The sequence below is a fragment of the Corythoichthys intestinalis genome, chromosome 5 (assembly GCF_030265065.1).
Source record: "Corythoichthys intestinalis isolate RoL2023-P3 chromosome 5, ASM3026506v1, whole genome shotgun sequence".
In the NCBI taxonomy this organism is placed as follows: Eukaryota; Metazoa; Chordata; class Actinopteri; order Syngnathiformes; family Syngnathidae; genus Corythoichthys; species Corythoichthys intestinalis.
In genome coordinates this window covers 45853030-45870197 of record NC_080399.1, presented here as the reverse complement: position 1 = coordinate 45870197, position 17168 = coordinate 45853030, and the positions used below count along the sequence as shown (strand labels likewise).

At 43.0% G+C, this 17168-nt stretch overlaps 1 protein-coding gene across 1 annotated transcript in view; it reads left to right on the top strand.

Moving 5' to 3' along the window:
* Positions 1-17168, top strand: part of spg11 (SPG11 vesicle trafficking associated, spatacsin) — a 57012-nt gene that overhangs the window by 34692 nt on the left and 5152 nt on the right. The window contains exons 31-39 of the mRNA XM_057836645.1: positions 4282-4430; positions 4820-5024; positions 5102-5236; positions 14052-14185; positions 14304-14423; positions 14523-14694; positions 16588-16664; positions 16740-16895; positions 16968-17119. Of these exons, the coding sequence (XP_057692628.1) occupies positions 4282-4430; positions 4820-5024; positions 5102-5236; positions 14052-14185; positions 14304-14423; positions 14523-14694; positions 16588-16664; positions 16740-16895; positions 16968-17119 (1300 nt within the window). The remainder of the gene's footprint in view (positions 1-4281; positions 4431-4819; positions 5025-5101; positions 5237-14051; positions 14186-14303; positions 14424-14522; positions 14695-16587; positions 16665-16739; positions 16896-16967; positions 17120-17168) is intronic.

The window sequence follows — 17168 nt, the reverse complement described above, 5'->3', positions numbered from 1 at the left end:
CCACTGGGCTCTGGATAAGACAATTGTCGTTTTCAGCCAAGGTGTGTCAAATGACCCGTACCCCCGCACCAGTGGGAGGAGTCTATGCAGCTCAACCTCTATGCCTCTCCCAATTGCGTACCACACGCAACACGTCACTTTTGCTCATTAATATTCATGATGTTAGCAACTGTTGCTAGGGGGGTCAAGCTCACGTTTGTCCCGCATGCTAAATGCATGTAAATAGTATACGAACGAGATGTTTACTGAGCTAAACCTACCAATTCTGTCTGAAAAGGATGTCCCTGGTGCCAAATTCACTGGTAAAGATGTGGAAGAACATACAAATGTTCAGTTTAAGAGATGGCTTGAGTGTTGAGGGCTGAAAAAGACGGAAAAAAAGAGCCAACCTGATCCAGAGGTAGCTTTTTTATCAAGACCTTTTTCTTGTGTGCATTGCCTTACGCCACTCACAATGACATTCTCCCGTTTCAACAAGCGATCCTTTACCACCATATGTCCTGTCTTTCTTATATATTATTTCCTCTGTTTGTCTTACTTCTGACCGTTTTTGGGGGTCATTTAAACGCTAAAAAAAAAAGAGTAAAAATATCAAAATGGCTTACCTCTTCGGGGCAGGATTGTCGATCTGTAGGACAATGGCCCCCAACACAATGTTTACTGCATACGAAGGTGAATAGCTTCACCTTGCTGGCGTTAAACTGGTCTTTTGGACGTCCGCACAAGTCAATTCATTGTTTACATGTTTTTCCCTCCCGAGTTTTTGGCTTCGGGAAACGTATGAAGAAAACCTCCTTCATATGTGGACGGTCGTAATATCTAAAGTCGTTTCCATAAGTTCCATAGAATAGTGTTCAATCGGCATGTTCTTTTTTGAAAGATTACCGGCAGAAAACAAGCAGTCATAGCATTGGTTGCATGCAAGCGCACTTATATGTTTACCCCCTTCCGGTTTATGATGGTGACGTCACGCAGCCTTGCGTCTAAAAATTCATATTCCCTCTCCCTCCTCCCCTGTCCCTCTGACTGTCGCGCCCGAAATTGCAGACTGTCTTTATAAATTCCAGAACTGATTTGACTAGTTAGTCAAGAGCTGCACTCAGTCTCACCTATGCTATATAGCACATTTCTATGTAGTTCAAGACACCACGAAAATAGCATTTCAACCTTGGAAAAAAGAAGTCCTGCCATCTAGGTTTTTTATTGAAAGCTTTTTCCCCGATCATTTTGTGTTTATATTTAGGTGTTTGTTATAGATGTACAGTTGGGCAAATAAGTATTTAGTCACCCACTAATTGTGCAAGTTCTCCCATTTGAAAATATTAGAGAGGCCTGTAATTGTCAACATGGGTAAACCTCAACCACCATGAGAGACAGAATGTGGAAAAAAACAGAATATCACATTGTATGATTTTTAAATAATTTATTTGCAAATCATGGTGGAAAATAAGTATTTGGTCAATCCCAAAAGTTAATCTCAATACTTTGTTATGTACCCTTTGTTGGCAATAATGGATGCCAAACGTTTTGTGTAACTCTTCACAAGCTTTTCACACACTGTTGCTGGTATTTTGGCCCATTCCTCCATGCAGATCTCCTCTAGAGCAGTGATGTTTTGGTGCTGTCGTTGGGCAACACGGACTTTCAACTCCCTCTACAGATTTTCTTTGGGGTTGAGATCTAGAGACTGGCTAAGCCACTCCAGGACCTTGAAATGCTTCTTAGGAAGCCACTCCTTTGTTGGCTGTGTGTTTGGGATCATTGACATGCTGAAAGACCCAGCCACGTCTCATCTTCAATGCCCTTGCTGATGGAAGGAGATTTTCACCCAAAATCTCTCGATACATGGCCCCATTCATTATTTCCTTTACACAAATCAGTCATCCTGGTCCCTTTGCTGAAAAACAACCCCAAAGCATGATGTTTCCACCCTGATTCTTCACAGTGGGTATGGTGTCCTTCGGATGCATCTGACCATAACACATTCTCCCAGTCCTCTTCTGGATCATCCAAATGCTCTCTAGCGAACCGCAGACGGTGGCAGTGCAGGATTTGAGTCCCTGGCGGTGCATTGTGTTACTGATAGTAGCCTTTGTTACTTTGGTCCCAGCTCTCTGTAGGTCATTCACTTGGTCCCCCCGTGTGGTTCTGTGATTTTTGCTCAGCGTTCTTATCATTTTGACGCCACGGGGTGAGATCTTGCATGGAGCCCCAGATCGAGGGAGGGTATGTCTTCCATTTTCTAATAATTGCATCCACAGTTGATTTCTTTACACCAAGTGTTTTACCTATAGCAGATTCAGTCTTCCCAGCCTGGTGCAGGTCTACAATTTTGTCTCTGGTGTCCTTCGACAGCTCTTTGGTCTTGGCCATAGTGGGGTTTGGAGTTTTACTGACTGAGCTTGTGGACAGGTGTCTTTTATACCGATAATGAGTTAAAACAGGTGCCATTAATACAGGTAACAAGTGGAGCCTTGTTAGACCATGTTAGAAGAAGTTAGACCTCTTTGACAGCTAGAAATCTTGCTTGTTTATAGGTGACCAAATAGTTATTTTCCAGTCTGATTTGGAAATAAAGTCTTTAAAAATTAAACAATGTGATTTTCTGTTTTTTTTTCCACATTCTGACTCTCATTGTTGAGGTTTACCCATGTTGACAATTACGGGCCTCTCTAATCTTTTCAAGTAGGAGAACTTGCACAATTGGTGGTTGACTAAATACTTATTTGCCCCACTGTACTTACATTTTTTTAACCCCAAACTATGGGTGCAACCTATCGGCCGGAGCGACCAATACGTGAGTATATACAGTAGTCTTATGACATGAGCTGAAGACTATTCCCAACTATTTTCATGTACAGTGCCCTCCATAATTATTGGATTTATAATAATTATGTGTTTTTTAACTTCAATTTTTTTTTCTAAATAATATGGGACCTTAATGGAAAAAAAGAAAAATTATTGGATAATTATTGGATTTATAATAATTATGTGTTTTTTAGCTTCTAATTTTTTTGTCTAAATAATGTGGGACCTTATTGGGAAAAAAAGAAAATCCAACCTTCAATACAAGTGCATTTATTTAGTGGGGGGAAAATCCTACATAAAGAAATAATTATATGACATCAAATATTGTGTGTCACAATTATTAGCACCCCTGGTGTTAATACTTTGTACAACCCCCTTTTGCCAACAAAACAGCTCCTAATCTTGTCCTATAATGTTTCACAAGATGGGAAAAGACAGAAAGAGGGATCTTCAGCCATTCCTCTTTGCAGAATCTCTATAAATCATCCAGAGACCTGGGTCATCTCCTCTGTACTCTCCTCTTCAGCTCACCCCACAGGTTTTCAATGGGGTTGAGGTCTGGGGACTGAGATGGCCATGGGAGGAGCTTGATTTTGTGTCTGGTGAACCATTTCTGTGTAGATTTGGCCATACGTTTAGGGTCATTGTCTTGCTGAAAGACCCAGTGACGACCCATCTTCAGCTTTCGGGCAGAGGGCAACAGACTTGGATTTAAAATGTCCTGGTATTTAAAAGCATTCATGATGCCATGCACCCTAACAAGGTTCCCAGGGCCTTTGGAAGCGAAACAGCCCCACAGCATCACTGACCCACCCCCATACTTCACAATGGGTATGAGGTGCTTTTCAGCATGCGCATCTTTCGTGGCACGCCAGACCTACTTAGAGTGTTTGTTGCCATAAAGCTCAATCTTAGTCTCATCTGACCAAAGCACACGGTCCCAGTTGAAGCTCCAATACCGCTTGGCGAACTCCGGACGTTTGCGTTTATGATTGTGAGTGAGGAAAGGTTTTCTCCGTGCATGCCTCCCAAACAGCTTGTTGGCGTGTAGACAGCATACTATTTGGATTTTAAAAAATATTACAAGCTAAAAAACACATAATTATTATAAATCCAATAATTATGGAGGGCACTGTATATCACCATCTGCCGGTAGTTTTCATTGGTTCTTCACTACCCTATGACTAGATTTAATGTGTTGATGACCTTTTGCAACCAGTTTTCATTAAATGTTAACCACTTTCAACTGTTTTTTGTAAGTTGCTTACCGCCCATAACTGGTTTTGAGTTGCCAAAAGCCGCAATGTTGTTTCCAGATAAAGATTCGACATTGGTTAGTGTGCAATAGTCTGTCACCAAATGTTCTAGCCTCTTAGCCTAAAATCTTTTAGCCTTTATGCAATTGCATCAGGAATCTGATCACATTAGCATAATTGCAGTGGCCACCTTGAAAGCCTATTTTTGTTTCATCAGCGCCATCTGTGAGCAGCTTGTCGTCCTTTGTACTGCTTCCATCTCTTCCTGAAGACGATGTCGCCATCCAGTTGCAGAAGATGACCGAGCAGTGTCGCCATGGCAGCAACTACTGCAAACGAGTGCTCTGCCTCTATCAGCTCTCAAAGGTAGGTCTATTCATTAATCAATCAGAAGTACTCAAATGTGTGCTCTTGAATTCATGCCACTGTTTGTGTGTGGGAGTTTTTATTAATTTATGCATGTCCGTCTTTGTATGTTTCTCAATGCGTGTGTACGTTAATGCAATTTGTCTTTGTGTCGTTGTGGTTTTATTTGTATGTTTTTGTTTTATTTTTTTAATTATTTGTGCATGGGTTTGTGTATATGCCTTGTTTTTTTGTTGTGTACGATGAATAAACAAATGCATTTATGTTTTTGTAGTTTAACCTGTACTGTTGTGTGCGTGTGGTTTTACCTTTGTGGGCAAGTGTTTGCATGTATTTACTGTATGTCTCTGCCTATGCGTGTGCTCGCACGTATGTGTGTGTGTTGACAGGAGCTGAAGTGTTCCTTCAGTCAGCTGAGCAGCGAGGATCCAGTTTGTGTTTTGGAGAAACTCCTGCTGTGCGATCACCCCGAACGCTTGCGCAACGCGCAAATGTTCATCCGAGCTCAGCGTTTCTCCGCCGACATCACCGCTGAGCTGGTGGCGGCTACATTGGTGCGTGCCAAACAGGAGCAAGCACACCTAATGCAAACTGGTAGGTGGACGCACGGCGGACTGGGACCAAATGACGTCTTCGCAACAATCACAAAGAGTGTGTATGTGCGTGTGCAGAGAGGCACGTGTTGCGGCCGTTAGAGGGTCGCGACTCATTGGTCCAGCTCATCACTTTGTGTGAAGATCCTAACCTTGTGGGACTCAAAGTTCTGGAGAAGCTCCAGAGTATACCTCTTAGGGACCTCAGCTGCAGTATGACCCATACACACACGCACACAAACACACATCAATATATAAATGCATCCACACTTAACACACATGCATAGGTTTACATTAGGTTTCACCGCCAAAGACAAATAACAATGTTGTTTATGATGTTCAACTGAACTAAAAAACGAAAAAGAGTAGAAACAATTTTTTTTTTATTAAAGGTGACAGATGGTAATCCAATCTTTTCTTTTTGTAAATTCTGTGTTCATGTAGCCATAGAAAACAATATTCTGTGGAGAGTGAATTAGGGGATATCTTGTGACACGGTTGGTAGTGAATAAGTTAACTCTGGGCATGGACTTCCTAATGGTATTGACGGGACGCGGGGCCGATTAACAGGGGGCCTATCTCCGTCAAAGCTGACCGAGTGGAAACACAGACAAAGAGCTTTTTATGTTGAAAATTCTTGTGAATAAACGCTTAAATCCCTGAATCCTTTATAGATATGGACGTAAAACAGTCTCAATTATTGGTTAAAAGCAAAAAAACGTACAGGCTGCCTTTATTTTACGTACAGTGGGGCAAATAAGTATTTAATCAACCACCAATTGTACAAGTTCTCCTACTTGAAAATATTAAAGAGGCTTGTAATTGTCAACATGGGTAAACCTCAACCATGAGAGACTAGAATGTGGGAAAAAAAACAGAAAATCATATTGTTTGATTTTTAAAGAATTTATTTCCAAATTAGGGTGGAAAAAAGTATTTGGTCACCAAACTAGCAAGGTTTCTGGCTGTCAAAGAGGTCTAACGTCTTTAAACGAGGCCTAACGAGGTCTAACAAGGCTCCACTCGTTACCTGTATTAATGGCACCTGTTTTAACTAATTATCGGTATAGAAGACACCTGTCCACAACTTCAGTCAGTCACAGTCCAAACTCAACTATGGCCAAGACCAAAGAGCTGTCAAAGGACACCAGAGACAAAATTGTAGACCTGCACCAGGCTGGGAAGACTGAATCTGCAATAGGTAAAACGCTTGGTGTAAAGAAATCAACTGTGGGAGCAATTATGAGAAAATGGAAGACATACAAGACCACTGATAATCTCCCTCGATCTGGGGCTCCATGCAATATCTCGCTCCGTGGCGTCAAAATGATAACAAGAACAGTGAGCAAACATCCCAGAACCACATGGGGGGACCTAGTGAATGACCTACAGAGAGCTGGGACCACAGGAACAAAGGCTACTATCAGTAACAAAATGCGTCGCCAGGGACTCAAATCCTCACTGCCAGACGTGTCCCCCTGCTGAAGCCAATACACGTCCAGGCCTGTCTGCGGTTCATTTGGATGATCCAGAAGAGGACTGGGAGAATGTGTTATGGTCAGATGAAACCAAAATAGAACTTTTTGCTAAAAACACAGGTTCTCGTGTTTGGAGGAGAAAGAATACTGAATTGCACCAGAAGAACACCATAACCACTGTGAAGCATGGGGCTAGTTATGTGTGATTTTCCGCTTCGAAGACTATGAAACATCACTCTGTTCGGGTTAGCATGTCGGCTAGCTGTCACGCCTCTTGGTTTGTTTACATTCTCAGAAGCCAGGGAAAGGAAATGACATAAGCCCGATTTAGGTGTCATAAAATATTGTTCGTGAGGTGCGACAGTAAAGGTGAAGTTGACAGTTTTGACCATTATGGAGTCATTTTGCCATGTCGTCCTGAATAAGTGCATTTTTATTACTTCATATTCCAGCTTCTCGGACTCAACCACCACGCACCTCTTTCGCCGGACATTATTACAACTCTGAAACAACACTGCCTTCTCCGCCGTCGCCCGTACATCCATCGAGGCTCCTGCCGAAAACTTTACTACAACTTCACCACCGAAAACAGCATTCCCTCTCTTTGGTCCGACCGCAGCTCTCACTCTCCTGGATACCGGCTCAACAACAACTTCCGCATACGTCATCCGCGCACTCGTCACATGACTCAATACAACCTTCTGCCTGTTCCAACTTCCGTCACAAGGACTTCACAACAAAAGCCTCTCAAAACAGCTCTATTCAACACAAGGTCACTTAATAATAAAAGCCTCCTCCTCAACGAATTCATAATGGACAATAACCGGGATTTACTCTGTCTCACTGAAACCTGGCACAAACCCATGGATTACTTTGCACTTAACCAAACCACCCCACCTGGATACACTTACTTTGAAAACCCCCGCTTGGAAAAACGAGGCGGAGGCATTGCTGTCATCCACCGCTGTGACTTCACTCTCCGCCCCATCTCCATCCCAGCTGTATCGTCATTTGAACATTTAGCTTTCAGATTTCCCGGTTCTCAATCACTCACTGTTGCTGTATTCTATCGCCCACCAAAAAACTGTCCCTCATTTCTGTCTGACTTCACCAATTTGGTCACCCAGCTGTCCTCCATGTCCCCGTCCATTCTGCTCCTCGGAGATTTCAATATCCACGTCGACTCCCCCACAGACAAATTTTCATCTGACTTTTTGGACATCTTAAACTGCCTCAATCTCACCCAACATATCACTTCACCCACACATAAACATGGCCATATTCTGGACCTGGTTTGCTCCACACCCTCCCTCACCATCCATAACCTGTCATTGACTGACCTCACAATTTCTGATCATCTGGCCATAACCCTGGACATTTGTATCCCTACCCCCACTAACAACCACGCACGAACAATCACCTTCCGGAATCTGAAATCACTCCCTCCCGATTCTTTCTCCTCCGCCTTGTCTGATGCCATTACCAGCTCTTCCCTCCCCTCAGACTCCACTGCTTTGGATCTAGTCAACTTCTACAACCACGCACTCTCCTCCTATCTCAACCGATTAGCCCCTCTCAAAACAGCTACAGTCTCCTTCTCCACCTCTGCCCCTTGGTATACCCCGGATCTTCACATTTTTAAGAAGCAACGCAGAAAACTTGAACGCCTCTACAGAAAAACCGGTCTCACAGTTCATGCCCAAGCCTACAAACACATTGTCAATATTTACAACTCTGCACTCAAAACAGCCCGTTCCAATTTCTATTCTCAAATTATTCACTCTAACTCTTCCAACCCCCGTACCTTATTCTCCACTTTCGCAAAACTCACCAAACCCAAGGACAATATCACTGCCACATTCACAACAAACGCAAAAACTTTCTGTCATCTTTTCATGCAAAAATCCAAACTATACACAGTTCACTTGCATCCACTTCCTTCAGTTCTCCTTCCTCAGATCTTAACAGTCCACCTCTAACATCTCACAGCTTTCCCTCCTTTTCTCCTCTTGCTCCCTCTGACATCTTCAAACTCATCTCAACCATGAATTTCTCGACCTGCATTCTCGACCCCATACCATCCTCTCTTCTTAAAACCTGTATTCCCACTCTCATTCCTCTTATCATTAACATCATAAACACCTCTCTCACCACTGGCTCAGTCCCCTCCCCACTCAAACTCGCCACCATCACACCCCTCCTGAAAAAACCTGGCCTTAACCCCGACAACCTGGACAATTTCAGACCCATTTCCAATCTCCCACTTCTCTCAAAAATTCTGGAACGATCCGTCATAACCCAACTTCAGCACCATCTCCACTCCTCCCATATGTTTGAAACATTTCAATCTGGATTCCGCGCACACCACAGTACTGAAACAGCTCTCATCAAAGTAACCAATGATCTTCTCCTTGCCGCTGACTCTGGTTCCATCTCCATCCTCCTCCTCCTTGACCTTTCTGCCGCATTTGACACCATTGACCACAACATCCTCCTCCACCGTCTTCAGTCAATAGGGATATCTGGCACTGCACTCCTCTGATTCACCTCCTATCTCTCCGATCGTCACCACTTCGTCTCCATCAATAACCATAAATCCCACACCTCTCCAGTCACCCATGGTGTCCCCCAAGGTTCGGTCCTCGGCCCCCTCCTCTTCATAATCTATATGCTTCCCCTCGGTCAAATCATTCGCCACCATGGACTCAATTTCCACTGCTATGCAGATGACACTCAACTTTACATTTCATCTAAATCCATCACCCTTGTCATTCTTTCTCACATCTCAAACTGCCTGTCTGACATAAAAACCTGGATGGACAATAACTTTCTCAAACTCAACAGTAACAAAACAGAACTTCTCATCACCGGACCCAAAGCTCTCCTCCCCTCTGTACAGAACCTCACTCTCCTCATTGATGGTCACCTTGTCACCCCCTCCACCTCCGTACGCAATCTTGGCATCATAATGGACTCAACACTGTCATACCAATCACACATCAGCCACCTCACTAAAATCTCCTTCTTTCATCTCCGCAACATCGCCCGCATCCGTCCCTCCCTCTCCCAAGCCACAGCTGAAATACTCATTCACGCCTTCATCACATCCAGACTCGACTACTGCAATAGCCTCCTCTATGGTCTTCCATCTTCTCATCTCCAAAAGCTGTAATACGTCCAGAACTCTGCCGCCCGCCTCCTCACCCACACCCGCTCCAGAGAGCACATCACCCCCATCCTCCAACAGCTTCACTGGCTTCCAATCTCATACCGGATTCAGTACAAACTCCTCCTCCTCACCTACAAGTCCCTCCATAACCTGGCCCCTTCCTACCTCACTGACCTCCTACAACAGCACTGTCCCTCCCGCCGCCTACGTTCTGCCGACTCTAATCTCCTCACACCCATCACTCGCACTAAGCTCCGAACCTTGGGGGACCGAGCCTTCGCTGCTGCTGCTCCCTCACTCTGGAACTCACTCCCAAAACCCATCAGGAACTCAGACTCATTACAAAACTTCAAATCACTCCTAAAAACCCACCTGTTCAAACTAGCTTTTCCCACCTCTTAATTCTTTATTCTGTTTTTGTGTTATGTTATGTAAAGCGTCTTTGAGTGTCCAAAAAAGCACTATATAAGTTTGAGGTATTATTATTATTATTATTATTTAGCACAAGACTGTTATTTGTCATGACCATGCCATTTATTTAGCAATTGGGGAAAAATACTTGGATAAAAATAATATCCTGTAAAAATATTGAAGTAGAGACAGAAACAATGACATTTTGCAGCTCTCTTCATCGCGTTTTCCTCGTTGTGAATAATTCCCCCTCGACGGACTGACTAGTCCTTCTCAAGCCATTTATTTAGCTATTGGGGAAAAATACTTGGATAAAAAGAATATCCTGTAAAAATATTGGAGTAGATAGACTGAAACAATGACATTTTGCGGCTCTCTTCGTCGCATTTTCCTCGTTCTGAATAATTCCCCCTCAATGGGCTGAAAAGTAAAACCGATGAGCCCATTCTCCCGCTGACGTCATCCACCTGTTGGGGACGCTAGAGCCCTATAATGGTAGGCGTGGCTAACCGGCAGATTAAAAGACTAATTTCTCGTCATCTGCGCTTTGCTACATTGTTGTATATAGTCGAATCGTCTCAAAATATGATTCTAATTCACATAATAATGCTATTTAAGACTTTTTTTTCCTCATGTCGTATGCTCTTTAAGTCACACTGTGGTGCCGGTTTACCACAACAAAGAGCTTTTTACGTTAAAACTCATGGGAATAAATGCTTAAATCCCTCAATTCTTTATAGATACGGATGTAAAACAGTCTTCATTATTGGTTAAAAGCAAAAAAAACGTGCAGGTTGCATTTATTTTACATAAATATGTCAAAAGACGATGCTAGTCCGTAGCAGTTAATTTCTCCCATTGATTTTTTTCACAACGTTTCAAAATGCATGCATGGTACGAAAAATATAATAAATACCTTGAATCCTCGAACAAATCACTCCTGAGACAATCCTTCCTGTTGGTATGCGGTACAGCTTTCTTACTTTTTCAACTAAATCCGGCATTACATATGCTGCGTGCATGTGTTTGTAAATAGCTCCTCTTGATGTGGGCGCAGGGTTCGCGTTAACCGAATATTTTCCGTCGTTGACCGATTTTTTGAAACGGTGACGGAAAAAACTGAAGTCCATCTGTCATTTTGACAGGTTGCAATTCACACCCCAGACCACAGGGTGGCGAGTGAGCATATTAATTAGCTATTGTCTCTCTTGATGCATGACGTCGTTGGCCTTACTCTGAAAAATGTCAAGAGTGTCCGAAGTTTCTTCAAAAAGCCCCAAAACGACGATGGTGTTGATAAAAGAGGTGAAAAAAGAGGGACTGCACAAGCGGGCACGCAATTCAAGTCCATGCGCACCAGGAGGAAAGTGTGAGACTACGTTCAGGCCACAGCAGGTGAACTGTTAATTTCATTGTTCCATATGTAGCCTACCTACTGGGGCCACAGTCAGCTGTTTTTGTCACTGCGGAGAAAAAGTTATAAAAGCATATTCATCTGCTTGATGTGTGATGGCACGGTGTGGATTCTCTGTTAAGCTTGTTTGGACAGAATATTAATTTAAAATGAATGAAAACTAAATACTATTGAATATGTTGAAGCGGTATGCAATGTTAAGAGTCTTGTTAGCTTGAATTGCTGTGTTCAGCCTCTGTAGCTCTGCTGCTCTCTGTGAACTCTCTATTCAAGCCGGAACACGCGCGGCTCTTAAAGGGGAACTTTGAAGTAAGGTTGGCCAACCATGTTTTTGAATAATATCAATGGCTAAACAATTATAAGCATATTTTCATTATTTTTATTAACGCAACCCTTCCAGATTCTTTGTTTAACCCATAGCAACGCCATTGACAACGAAAATGCTTTTCTTCGGCAATCTTCGGAAATTACATCACACCTAGACGTGCGAGGGAAGTCCACCATAGAACAGTATTGTTTGTTGCATTGCTTCTCGGTAAGATGCCACAGCGGTGTGTGGCGATGTTTTGTTCTCGCTCAAACGAAAAGTTTTATGAGTGGCCAAAGGATAGCAGGGCACGTAAATGGACATCTTTCGTTCGCACGAAACGAATGAATTTCACACCATCATCGAGTAGTGTTCTCTGCTGCAAACACTTCGAAGATGCCTGCTTCCTTAACCGGTCTGCTTATGATCAAGGATTTGCCAAAAAGTAAGTGTGATTTTTGGATAGATGACTGATGACTTTGTCAAAGCATAGCTGCCTACTGTTGTGGAATTGAACAGTATAAGCTATGAGAGCCGCTGAAAGGTGACAGCTGAAAAATAGCGTGTTGGTTTAGCGTAGCCATTGAGTCAATCTCGCAGCGAATCAGCAAGCGCGCAGGTCACGCAGTGAATCATGGGAAATGTAGTCTCGGGACAACACTGAAGTGGTGCTTTGTAATCTGTTCGCTTGTGTGAAAAAACTACATTTCCTCACGCCATTAGACGCCAATTCCTGCCGAGAGCTGTGCCGAGATGTGTTCTAACTTTTCCATAAGAACTGCTCCATGTGTTAATAAAGAGACAAGGTTGTCAGCGCGTCGTGTGTTCGGTACATTTGTAAAAAAAAAAGCTCATAACAAGACACTATGCACAGTCCGTTTAAGAGACGCTGGAGTGGGAGGCGAGGAGGAGATCAGCGAGAAGCAAAACTTTGCGGTCGAATGTGGCGGCAGTCCGCTATTATTTTGTTTTCTTATTGTTGCCACAATAAAGTGGAGAAAGCCATCGAAGACTCATCTCCTTCTTTCCCCCCAACGTTTTTATATTAGATCTGCCAAAATGAACATGAAGTCTGATTATTATTTTTTTCAACAATCTCATCAGATAGACAAAAACATAACATTATGTGCAAATGCCTGCATCTTCAAATCATAAAAATAATAACAGCCTATATCTTACCAATGTTGTAATCTCGATGGGTCTTGTATCTATTCCATATCAGGTAGTCTAGGTACGTTGTTTGCATTCTGATTAGCGTCTGGCTAATACATGTTAGATCCAACATAAAATTCCAAGCTCCTCTTCTTCCTCCAACTCTTCAAAAACTTGGATCTCCTCCCTTGCGCTCGGTCTGTCGCTTATATAGCTGTTTGAAGGGCTTTGTTTGGCGGCCGTATGTATGGCGCTGCCAACGCTGTTCCCGGTGTGACGTATCACTTCCGGGTTCGTCCCCTTTCAGGCTCGAACTTCGGAAACGCAATTATTTTGTCAAATATACAACATATAAATTATTTTTTCATGCTTTATTTGGTGGACAATGTTTAATTACTTTACTTGTGACCCTATTTGGCATGTGAAGAAATTAGTTCACACTACAGCTTAAGTGTCTCTGTCACGTGACTGTGTCGTAGCCGGTAACGCGCTCGGCCAAATGGACACACAAGTACGGAAGGTGAATTATGCCAAACAAAGGGTCACCACAATGTCATTATCATCATTTTAAAAATTTAAGTGACGGGTAAAAATAGATTATGACTGGATTTTTTTTACCCTGTCAGTCAAAATGACAGCGAAAAAGTCTAGCGCAACCTCTGTGTGGACGGCCCCCTGCTTGAAGGGGAAGCGCAGTACGTGGTCGAAGTGACCTGTCAACACCATTATGAAGTCTATGATGTGGGCATAAAAACAATTACACATATATTTACATGCATGCACGCGCGCAATTCACAAATACAAGCTTCATACATTCATGCAGACACAATATATGTTCATATAATGCATTTAAATACTCACGAAATGCACACACCCTCACGTGCAAAGTTAAGCAGCTTGCCTATACAGTTCGCATTCATGGTGGCGCACATTCACGGTTTCACAAATCACACATTCTCACCAAGGACACACGCAAACAGATACGACACATATCCAAATACAGACCTTATACTCTTGTCAAACACACATCCTCATTTATTATACGCTCTTCTTCACACACATCCATCCTAAAAACTATCAATTTGTGTCTGTTGTAGTTGTGGAGTTACTGATCGCAGCGCACGACTGCTTCAGCGTGACATGCAACATGGAAGGAATTGTGCGAGTGCTGCAAGCCACCAGACATTTGAGCCACGCCTACTTGGCGCCCGGCGAGCATTACAGCCTCCTGGTGAGCTCTGACCTCACAACTAGTCCGAGTGCCTCCTCTTCCCTAACCTGCACATATTCGATCGTCCTACTGAACTCACCAAGGATGCTGCCTCTTACTACTGTGCATTACTATGCAGGTGCGCTTGCTAACGGGAATTGGCAGATACAACGAGATGACATACGTGTTTGACCTGCTGCATCAGAACCATCGCTTCGAAATGCTGCTCAGGAAGAAAACCGATATGAATGCAGGGCAGGTGCATCTCACACGCATATCCAGACAATGACATGCAGACAAACACACACACACAAGTAGTTGTAGTGGTGTTGATGTTGTTTGTCCCCAACTTCTTCAGAGTTCGAGCCTGAAGACGGCGCTGCTGGACTACATTAAGCGCTTCCTGCCGGCCGACAGCGAGAAGCACAACATGGTGGCGCTGTGCTTTAGCATGCGGCGCGAGATCGGCGAGAACCATGAAATGGCAGCAAGGACGCAGCTCAAGATCATCCAGTCCCAAGCCTGGCAGGGTAAGAAGTTGACCTCTTCCGTACTGACCTCATAGCTATGTTATTGTGTGACCTCAATTAGGCCTGTCATGATAACATATCACTTGATGTCCAAGATATAAATTGGCCAACGATTTGGTTTTCAGAGTGCTAAAAATTACTTGTCGTCATTCGTGCTGCCTAGTTCTCTGTCTCTCTCTCTCTCGCCCTCTAAATTCAAATACCATATTGGCCTGAATATAAGACAGTGTTTTTTGCATTGAAATGAGATTGAAAAAGAGGGGGTCGTTTTTTATTCGCAGTCTAGACTTTATACCCATTCACGACGCTAGATGACGCCAGATATCGTTGAAGCGTTGTTCAGTTATGACAGATCTCAGCTACTCTCCCCATTCACGACGCTAGATGGCGCCAGATATCATGGAAGCGATGTTCTGTCATGACAGATCTTAGCTACTAGTTTAACCAGTTTGCATTATTTTATTGCAATGTTTTTCCTTATTCAGATTTGTTTCAAGACTACAGTTAGTTAGACTTCACTTTGATGGTTAATGCAGTTATTGCAATGTTTTTGTTTTATCACAATTGATTGGTTTATTTACATTTCAAAAACCAGAAGCCATTCATTTACGAATGTGATTGCACTTAAGTTTACATATTTAAATGTGGCAAAATAACATGTTTTTTCTCTCAAATATATTGTTATAATCATTTGTTTCAGATGTACTGTAATTATGTTCTGTATTAAAATTAATTTGGTGTTCAAAAAGTCTTTTTTTCAAACTTGAGTCTTGAAAAAGAGGGGGTCGTCTTGTAATCATGGCCATCTTATATTCGGGCCAATACGGTAATAGAGGCTTGACTTGCACCCGTAAACATGGACCATGTGGGGAAAAATTGTGTACGATACTGCATCTTTTGACATTGATCTGATACAAATGACAACAGCGCCTGTGCTACCAATACAGATACTATTTGATATTTATGGAATTTATAGTGTTAATATAAAATACTTTTCTACTTCATGCATGCTCCACCAATGCCCTGGCATCTGAACTAAGACTGCCCCAAAAAGGACTTTTTTGTCCCTTCAATAGAGAGGGTTCGGGGCGAACATGTGCACGTCAATGTGGCAGCAGCACCGTTTCACCATGCCTCTGCCTAGTTTACGCTCGGCAAAAACACTGCACACGCGAGCCGGTAACTGTCCAAAATTTACCATGGATTCTGCAGATATTAAGAAGAGTTCAATTTCCAGCACAACTCCAACTCATACTCCAAGCTTTATGTTTGTGCTCGTACAAGCATGCGCGCCATGCATGTGGTTAACAAACAGGCTACAGTTAAGCTTTAGGCCAGAGGTGGCAGTTGCAAGTAAAAAAGTGACAAACTCCTTATAGCACCTTTAAGATAGATGGCTTGTTGGATTGTTACATTTTTCATGACCTTTAAATGTTTTTGTGTTAATTGATTTATATGTTGTTGTACAATGCCAGCAGGAAAAACAATAATACTATTGTTTATCACGATAGTTTTTGGGAAAATATAACGATAATTTTTAGCGCGACAGGCTTAACCCCAATTCAGTTAAAAAAAAATGTGCATTACACTAAAAAAATTAGAGTTCTTTAAAAGATTTCAATCAACCGCAAGTAGTTTTCATGATCTCCCAAACTATGGCTTGTCAGGAAGGTTGAATTCAGTCTCCATACAGCGCTCAGATCTCAAAGCTTGCAGTCAGAGAAAAAATATTGACCAAATAACAGCTTGTCATTTTAAAATTCATAGTCAAAGGTGCCTTTGCAGACAAATTTGCCCAAAATGAATGAGCAATATACAAAATAAATGTTCTGTGTGCTCGTGCGTCCTGAATGATGCGTGTTTTCTAACTCGTGCACTTGTTGTCGTCTGCAGTGTCATCTCCAGAGCTCAAAAGTTCTCTGCTCAAAGTTTTGTCACTGCTCAAGGACGCCGCAGAAAGCTTTGCCAAGGTTATCACGCTTTGCCATCGGCTGCTCAGTATCTGCATGACTGCCATGTTAACGGTGTGTGCATGAATGAAACAGGATACGTGCGTGCATCAGGCGAGTCGATGCGTGCGATTGGCCAAGCTGGTGACGCTGCAGCTGCACTTCCTTAATCAAGGTTCTGCTCTCCGCTTGGTCAACCTGCAGCCCGATGAAATAATGGACGCCGCCGTGGCACTTCCACGATGCTACCAGGTGGACGAGCGCTTCGCCACGTGCGTGTCACGTGACAAAGAAAATGGTGTTAATGATAATGTCACGTTTGAGGTGTTGGTGTTGTCAGAGTCATACGGCTTTACTCCGGACTGGGCGGAGCTTGTCTACCGAAAGGTAGTCCTTAACGGCGACTTTGCATACTTGGACGAGCTCAAGAAACTCCGACCATTGACATCCGGCCTCTTTGAGGATATTTTTAAGAAGTGAGTCACCATTAAAACGTTCCCAAATTTCACTCCAATCTCGCAAAAT